General features: G+C 33.9%; 1 protein-coding gene across 2 annotated transcripts; it reads right to left on the bottom strand.

Moving 5' to 3' along the window:
* Positions 1–1,123: 1,123 nt before the first annotated feature.
* On the bottom strand, positions 1,124–4,070 carry LOC142634330 (transcription factor bHLH87). Of its 2 annotated transcripts, XM_075808625.1 has the most exons (3): positions 3,752–4,070; positions 3,306–3,486; positions 1,124–3,103 (listed from the first exon to the last, which is right to left on the bottom strand). In XM_075808625.1, exons 1-3 carry the CDS (start codon positions 3,877–3,879, stop codon positions 1,694–1,696), a joined length of 1,719 nt encoding a protein of 572 aa, XP_075664740.1. In that variant the 5' UTR covers positions 3,880–4,070; the 3' UTR covers positions 1,124–1,693. The 2 variants fall into 2 exon arrangements, with proteins under 2 accessions (XP_075664740.1, XP_075664741.1); XM_075808626.1 differs by lacking the exon at positions 3,752–4,070 and having other exon boundaries at positions 1,124–3,131; positions 3,306–3,446.
* Between the last annotated feature and the right edge of the window lie 4,428 nt (positions 4,071–8,498).

Below are 8,498 nucleotides of genomic sequence, written 5' to 3'. Positions count from 1 at the left end.
TGTCCTCAGCAAACAACAGCTACACATCACAGCCTGAAAACAGAGTCAAAACTCTCCCACTCGTGAAAACCTGCAAAATATGAAGTTGTATAAGATATTCTTACACACACGCAAATTGGTCATCTTGTGACATATTGTTGACTTTAGAAGTGTAAGAAGAAAAGGCAAGCCAGAGATCTGGCTTATTTTCAAAACAGAAAGTCTAAATTTAGAAAACAATCCTAACCAAAATAACCTATTTGATCATTTCGAAGCCAACCTTTCCAACTCTTTAGAGGCAAAGGCAAACAAGACCCACATATCAAATCATAGTCCCACATCACTATTTCTGTTTTTGATGGTCATAATAGACAATATAACAAAAGGGAAAAAACTAGCGCTCATAGTGTGTTTCATACGTACTGAAAATATTCACTTAAGATATAATTTAAAAGGCATTTGGGCTGTGTGGATTTAATACACTACTTTGAAACATTTTAGTGTAGTTGGGCTGTGTGGATTTAATACACTCAGTGCGCAATAAACATTACCTATATATCATAAAATACAAGGAGAAGAAATGGTTTTAGATGAAGAGAAGGATTATAAGGGAACATTAAGTATTACTTTTTTTTTTAAGTATAATTTTTTAACACTATTTTTAGTATGTATAATACTTTTAAATAATCTCATTTCAAAATAAATAATTAATTAATTAAACCCAATATAGAAAAGTTATGCCAATTGGAACCCGCCCCACTTGCCAAAAAAGAAGCATAAAATAGGCGGTGAGACTTGTCATTTGTATCATGGTCTCACTAGAGAAAGTCAAGCTATATCTAGCAGAACCCATTACGAAAATCACAACACAAACCCACATCATCATAACCTAATTATCAATTTCATCATGAATAATATCATTAGCTGCATAACCCTTATGATTTATTGTAATTTTCAAATGGTTTTATGCAGCCTGCCAAAAAAGAAGCATAAACACGTGCTAAGCAATGAGGTTGGAGTGATTTTCAAGGGCACGCTTTGGGTTGAATCAAGGAGACAGGACCACTGACTGGGGCTCACAAGTCTTAGAGAATGTCTCATGCATTGGTTAGCTAAACAAATTACATTAAAAAAGCCATAAAGATAACTAAGAAAGTAACCTTTAACTACATAGATCACATTAAACAACAATATAACAAAGTGCCAATCACTTTCTTAGCATTCATCTTAATCATAAGTGTTATAATTGCTAAGCCTTTTTGTACAGAAAAGGTTCATGAATAGCTTAGCAAATTCCACCCCTTATTACCAGTTCCACTATAATCATCTTCCTTCATTGAACAAAACACAATGATGGGAGAAGCAGCAAAAGCAAAACTAATAAAGGGTAACGTAAAGTGAAGCCAAAAAACTCTCTTTGCTCTTGGGCGGTGGGTCTCATGATGGTGATAATTAGGAAAAAGCCATTATCATCAGTTAAAGAGTTTAGAACATAGTAGACCACATAGACATATAATAATGAAAATTCTGATATGGGTCACATTAGATTTTTCAAACTGTTTTTTTGGGGGCTAGAAAATGGGATTTGGGATGTTAATGATTGGTACTGAAATGATGTTGAATATGATTAGGGTATCTTTGGTTAAAGTATCTTAATGCAGCTTAAGGGACTTGATAGTACAATGGATTTTTTTTTTTGGGTTGGTCATTGTTTTCAACTCTGGAAATGGTGGATATGGTTAGGGTTTTGGAGTGGTAGATGGGTTTGCATGGAAAAAGAAGGGTTAAAAGAAAAGGCAAAGTCTGCAGGAGGACAATAATTCATTGTGTCAAGTTTGTGGCCAAGACTTTCTAGTGCTTTGACTTGTGACCTGAGAAACTTGAGGTAGTTTGCAGCCTCATCAAGCATTGATGCAGTGTCCATCTTGCTTCCACCAGGAACCAGCCTCTGCAAAACCCTAATTCTCTCACTGATTCTCTCCCTCCTTTGCCTTGCAGCCACAGTTTGTGGATCTGTGGATATTCTAACATTCTTCCTCTTTGGCTTTTCCATCACCTCCAAACCCAAGTTCACTGGCCTAAAAGCTGCAGCCCTATAAATCATTTCCTTCATTTGTGCAATGGCCTCTGGATCAGGTTCTTCAATGGAAGATGATACTGATGAAGTTGACTGTTGAAAGTTGATGTTGGATGAGGTTGGATGCTTCTCTGATCTGGGTTTTTTGGATTTTGGTGGATTCTCAGAGATGAGTTTAAAACCACCTTCTGAGTTATCAGAATGATCATTTTGAAGAAGATCAAAACAATGATAGTTTGGAACAGCTGCTTTGAGCTCAGTTTGATCGTTGCTTTTCTTTGTAGAATCAGGCTTGCATTCTTGAACTTTTTTTCCATGATTGACATAGAGATCCGAGGAACTTTGAGACATAGTCTCATCAATCTCATTAACAGGGCAGTGTTGCATGTCATTGTTTCTTGCATTATTGGAGGCATTATTCTCGGACTCACCCGATGAAACTGCACTGCCAGAACCAAAGTTCCATAAGTTTCTGCAGTCAGAGAATAACATGGAAATCCCATCATCTTCTGCCGATGTGTCTGTGTTGCTATTGGTAGCTGAGAGCAAGCAATCCAATGACTCAAGTGAGCATGTTGTTGCTTGAGCCTGACCCTTTTGTAAGCCATTGATGACTTGTGATTGGAGTGGCAACCTAAAACCCCCCATGACACATCTCGGTGGGTTCATGCTGTAAGGCCTATTGATCAAAGAAGAAGGATATAATTGATCAGATGTTAAACTTGTCCCAGCTCCTAATGTTGCAACCATGGTTTCTCCACGTAACATCAAGTCTTCTTGCTGGTGGGATAAGTTGTTCAGGTTTGACTCAGCTCTCATTGAATCCAATAGGACAGCTGCTGGCTGAACCATGTCACTCACTCTTTCAGAATTTGTATAATTATGAGATGTTTGAGCGTGGTGGAGCACCTGAATTGGATTGAACAAGCTGGAATTTGAGTTGGACAGAACCAAGCTTTCTTCAAGACCATGATGTTGATTACTCCACAAAGATGGTGTGTTTGTGTCTTGTGAGCCATCCCAACCCAAAACATCCATTGATAATTTCTAATACTCAATATGACAAAGTAGCTAACTGATCAGTCAAAGAAATATGATCAAGAAAGGGAAAAGGACATGAATATGAGATAAATCAAATAAACCATTAGATTCATGAGAGATATGTCATAGTAATATATGCCAAGTATCTTTGCAAAAGAAATGAATTTATATAAACAGAAAAAGAAAAAGTGTTGGACATAGGACTTACCAATTCCAGAATTAGCTGCCTTCTAAAGAGGAATACCCAAGAACAAGTCAAGTCACTTGTTTGAGTCTTTTTTATGCCAATAAAGAGAAGGAAAATGATCAAATTAGCCTCAGCTTTATAGCAACTTGTGCCCAATCTGGTACTGGGGCTTACCAACCTCTTTAATCCTATATCATGAAAACTGTGATCATAGAAACGGAAAAACCAATGCAAACGTCAGTTTCAGCAAACAAATTTTGTCCACTATTATAATGAAGACAACCCCAAAGAAACTCAAAAGAAACCGCTACAAGAATTCATACTAGCTAGTAAACATGAAAATAAAAGCATCCCAAGAAAGAGAAAGGACAGAAGAAGTATATAACAGAAAGTTGGCTTTCTTTGACTTAAATTGCATTCCAAATGAAATACGCAAAAGAAAGATAACAAAGAAGGATTTTTTTTACCTTGAGCTGCCATGGAGAGCCAAAATTGATACAGTGTTTTGTTTGTTGAAAGGTATGCTTATATAGATGGGAAGAACAAATGGTTCAAGTTTATAATGCAACAAATATTGGTAAGAGTACTTGAGCATGTATGATATGAGAAAGGGAGAAGCCTAATAAAATATACTGTTAACAGTTGAATGAAGTATAATGGGGTTTGAAAAAGATAAGGCTTTTCGGTCAGTTTGGTGGGGTGTGAGAGTATAATATATTTTTGCAGATGGGGAGCATGAGATTTCAGAGAAGCATTTTAAATCTTAACTAGTTTAATTGTTTAATACATACTATGTGGATTTATGTATTTCTTTAAGTGGGGAAAGTCTGACCTCCTTTTGTTGCTTATGTTATGCTATATCATGCGCACTGTAAAGTTTCAATAAAACTGCAGTGAGAATGAAAATTAAAGCATCTTTGACAGTACCACTTTCTTCTTAAAAGGATTTCCTATAATCATAGTTTTAATCATAACCTTTACTGCTTAACTTTCTACTACAGTACTTTTTATTTTGGTGAGAAGATGTACCTGGTACCACTCTTTTTCTTTAAAGATTTCAATTACTCGTAACTTTGAGCAATCTGTCATTTTTTTATAACCGTCCATAGGATGGAAACAAAAGTCTAAAGCTTTATTGCAAAATTTGTCCTATTGAACTATTTGTGGTTTGTGACCGTATGTATGTAGACAATTTTATGAGTTCAAATCTTATTATTAGACTTCACTTTAAAACAAACAAAAACAAAAACAAATGCATTATGATGGGATGTAAAGTTAGACATTTTTTGTTTTACTAGTTATAGGTCTGTGACATAGGTTTACCATTAATAGGGGGATTTACTTGTTTTTATGTGTACTTTTCATCCGGGCAATAGAACCATGTCAAATCATTAGCTTCATGATTAACGAGGTGTAATGGTTACAGACAATTAAACTCTTAACAATCAAGGACAATAATCACCTGTCAATTTTAGCTTGAGAGTTCCACATGTACATGTAATATTTGAACAAAATAAATGCTTATGTTTCCTCCAGCAACATTATACCTACGTAGATTAAATCTGTACCTTTGTTGATGTAAATAGTGAAATAAGTACATTTCGCAAACACTATAGTACATGAAAAACCTGAAAAAGATATGTGGGTATGAATCTTAGGATTACCATTTTGAACAAAAAAACTGGTAGTGGGACTGGGATGTTTAGAGCATAAAAGATATTGCCAGGCAAGCAAAGGTCGGCAATAGCAGAGAGAAGATATAGCAGAAGCAACTTGCTAAATGTTAACAGAAATCTGTCTCTTCAAAACCTTGATTTTCACTTTATTTTTATCAAAAGAGAGAGAAACAGAAAGGTATCAGCTGGGTTCTGAAACCTACCCACATGCGCCCCATGATTACAGCTCAGTGAATGGGTTCCCAAAGTATTTGCTTATAACATCTCTAATTGTCAACTCTCATGTATTTCTTCACTTCTCTGCAGATCAACATACAAATAAGTAAAACTTAGATTTCTTGAAAGAAATTTAAGGAAAACCCAAGAGAAAGAGTGAGAGAGTTTAAAGACTAATTAAAAAATACCTAACAAGTCATATTCCTTTACAGTATTGAATTAACAAGTAATTATTCCGTTTTTCAAGATTCGTTTTCACTTTATTCAAGTTTTTGAGATTAGTTTTCATTCTTCTCCTATATTAACAAGTTTTATTAATTAAATTTACGACCAGATTAATCCATTATTTATGAAAGATGGGATCCATCATTTATTAAAGCATTAGTCCCTTGATTTGACACCACTTTTTGTTTCTTTCTTACCAAATTTGAAACCCTATTGATATATCACACAATGAAATAAAAATTTGAGAGAGAATAAATTAAACCAATTTATGCTACGCAAACTGGAAGTTATATGGACAACTTGTTCAAGAGCTTTGTCAGTTGACTCAATCATGAACTATGTGTCACCAAATTTGGCCCTACTCGTTTGTAGTTTGAATAAAGATATCAATTATGAGCTCACATTGAACATAGCCTAGTATTACTAATACATGTACCTAAAGGTAATCAATGTGAATCCTCCAAAGTTCTAACGTTTCGATTGATAGAATGCTTTTCCATTACTAAAACTTTTATGTCAAAGTCATATATAGGGTGTGCTTGGATACCGCTTATTTTGCTAAAAATTGAAAATTGAAAACATTGTAGCAAAATAATTTTTAAATGTATGAATAGTGCCGTATAAGACCCATTTTTAATGAAAGTTTTTTTTAAAAAAAAAAGTTTGTGAGTTCCGTGAACAACACACAGGATCCACTAAAAAAGCCACTACAACCATGGAAACGAGCTTTAAAAAAATAAAAAAATAAAAAAATAATAAAATAAAAGAAATGCAGACTCTGGCCTTTTCATCAATACCCAAACAGGTACATAGTGTCATCTTCTGTTCCTCCCCTCAATATCTTTATAGGAGCATATACTTAAAATGTCCATTCTAAAATAATGACTCTTTACTATCATGTCAAAATAATAATGGATTATTTTTTTCATTACCAAGGGAATTTGAATTCATGTTCACTATTTAACTATGAAATATTTTACCAATCATGAATAGTCTAAGTTAGACAAATAACAATTCTCCTATGGTTAGCCAAAAGAAAAGATATAGTACTATTTCAATCTTTCTTCTTCTGTTTTGTCCCCCGTTTTCTTAACATAATTTCATAAGAAATACCATCTTGTTAATTGAAACAATACCAAAATAATAATAATAATAATAATAATAATAATAATAATAATAATAGCCGATTTTCAAGATCATGAGTAATAGTTTCATGATCTTCTTGTAATTCTAAACTGAAAATTACATGCATGGGAAGTAATAAACATAAACCATAGTAATTAACCTGATTTCATTAAAAAATCATTTTATTTGTCCAACAGTCACATCTCTTATTATAAAGATTGCAAGTAGCCACATAAACCTTTAAGACTCAAGAGTATAGGCTTCCAAAATATTCGAGTCTTTCTCATGCAAAATTTGTCTTTAAACCAATTTGAAAGAATTTCTTTCAATTTATTATGTAGTAATTTAAAAGACTATCTATATATATTATTTAAACATGTTATGATTCATTAACTAAATCATCTAATTAAAACAACACAACTATTTTAATTATCATATAATAAGTTAGAGAAAAATAGTTCCAAATCAATTTAGAACTTAACTTTTTCCCTTGAAATGTATCTTCTTCTATTCGTTAAAAGTTTTTAAGATATTAGAGCTCACTTTTGGTGATAATTTGGTGAGCCTCACTTTTGGGCCCCTCAATGTGGTGATAATCTCTCTCTCTCTCTGTCTATCTCTATCTCCATAGAGAATGTCAAAATTGCAATTAATGCCTTCTGTTCCCTCCGGCGTTATTTCTGGCTCTAGTTCTTATATCAACTTACGTAAATTCTTATCGGCTCGGCTAATAATGGTCCCCACCGAGGCGAAGCTATAGAAACATAATGGCCCACAGCTCAGTCTTTTTTTTTTTTTTCTAAAATTCTATTATTACGGCTGGGCTGGGCTGACACGTGAACTAGAGACTCTATTCACACGTGGTCTTCTATCATTGGCAGCACCCCTGCTGGGATAGCACTCTCCCACGTGGGAAAATCCCAAACACTTTGCCAATTGGGATTTTTGGGACCATCCTATTCTCTCATTCATTTCTATCACAACATCTCCAAACAAATCTCCATTCAATTTTTACATTATCTCCATTGAAACAAATCTCCATTCTCATTTCTATGATGTAGATGTGTGTTACACTATTTTTTTCACCCTTTTTAAAAATATATATATAAAATATTGTGCCTTCTTTTCTTAGTTTTTTTTTTTTTTGAATTTAATGATGGTATTATTATAATGGATTACTGACATTTTAAATGTGTAGAGATATTATTTTTCACCAAGACAGTGGGAACTAGAAAATTTATAATATGAATATATGATAAGTAAGATTTTCAAATGTTTGACACAAAATCTAAGGTTTGTTGAAAATTTGAAAATAGTTAACATTTTTATTTTATTCATTTGGGAAATAGTTAATGTAAGGTTACAATTTGCACCCAAACCCAATAGTATGAAGAGAACCGGCCCAAAAAGCCCAATACAATGAAATTTATAAAGAGTGAGCTTGAAACCTAGGTTCTATGGATGTTGGATAACAAAAATGATAAGCTAGATCTTCAATTCACATGCAACGAACTGTTTATGTAACAGAATTTCTCCTCGGACGTATGCCGAGGACGGTTTGTATTGCTTTTTCTTATTCTAAAGATAGATTACAATTACAATTGAGGGTGGTGTGTACAGTATTTCTCTCTTTCTTCCCCAATCCCCCCATTTGAATGTCTTTCTTTTCCTTTTATATCATCTTCCTCCTCCGCTCCATCCTCCACGTATGGATTAGATCACCAATCCAGATACATGTCTCATCCACCGCTCTCTTGAAGTCTTCCAACAATAGTTGTAAGGCTGATCACCACTATTCAGATGTCATTTCCTCATTAATGTGACCAAAGGGGTAGGTACAGAGTCTTTAATGCGATGGTAGCAGTTTTTTCTAAAATATTTTTCATTTGTTCTTCCTCTCTGTGCCCTCGTGGAACACATCTTCATCCACCAAACCTCCTAGAATCTCCTTTTAAACATCATGGAGTATCAT

The sequence above is a fragment of the Castanea sativa genome, chromosome 5 (genome assembly GCF_040712315.1).
Source record: "Castanea sativa cultivar Marrone di Chiusa Pesio chromosome 5, ASM4071231v1".
Classification (NCBI taxonomy): domain Eukaryota; kingdom Viridiplantae; phylum Streptophyta; class Magnoliopsida; order Fagales; family Fagaceae; genus Castanea; species Castanea sativa.
This window is presented reverse-complemented; position numbering and strand designations above follow the sequence as displayed.

What these genes read in the sequence shown, in the direction of transcription:
- LOC142634330 (XM_075808625.1), bottom strand. Translation starts at nt 3,879, where the DNA reads ATGCTCAAGTACTCTTACCAATATTTGTTGCATTATAAACTTGAACCA. An exon ending in GCTCTCCATGGCAGCTCAAG is followed by an intron (nt 3,487 to 3,751) that starts GTAAAAAAAATC and finishes CTATGATCACAG; the next exon opens with TTTTCATGATATAGGATTAA. An exon ending in GGCAGCTAATTCTGGAATTG is followed by an intron (nt 3,104 to 3,305) that starts GTAAGTCCTATG and finishes ATTGAGTATTAG; the next exon opens with AAATTATCAATGGATGTTTT.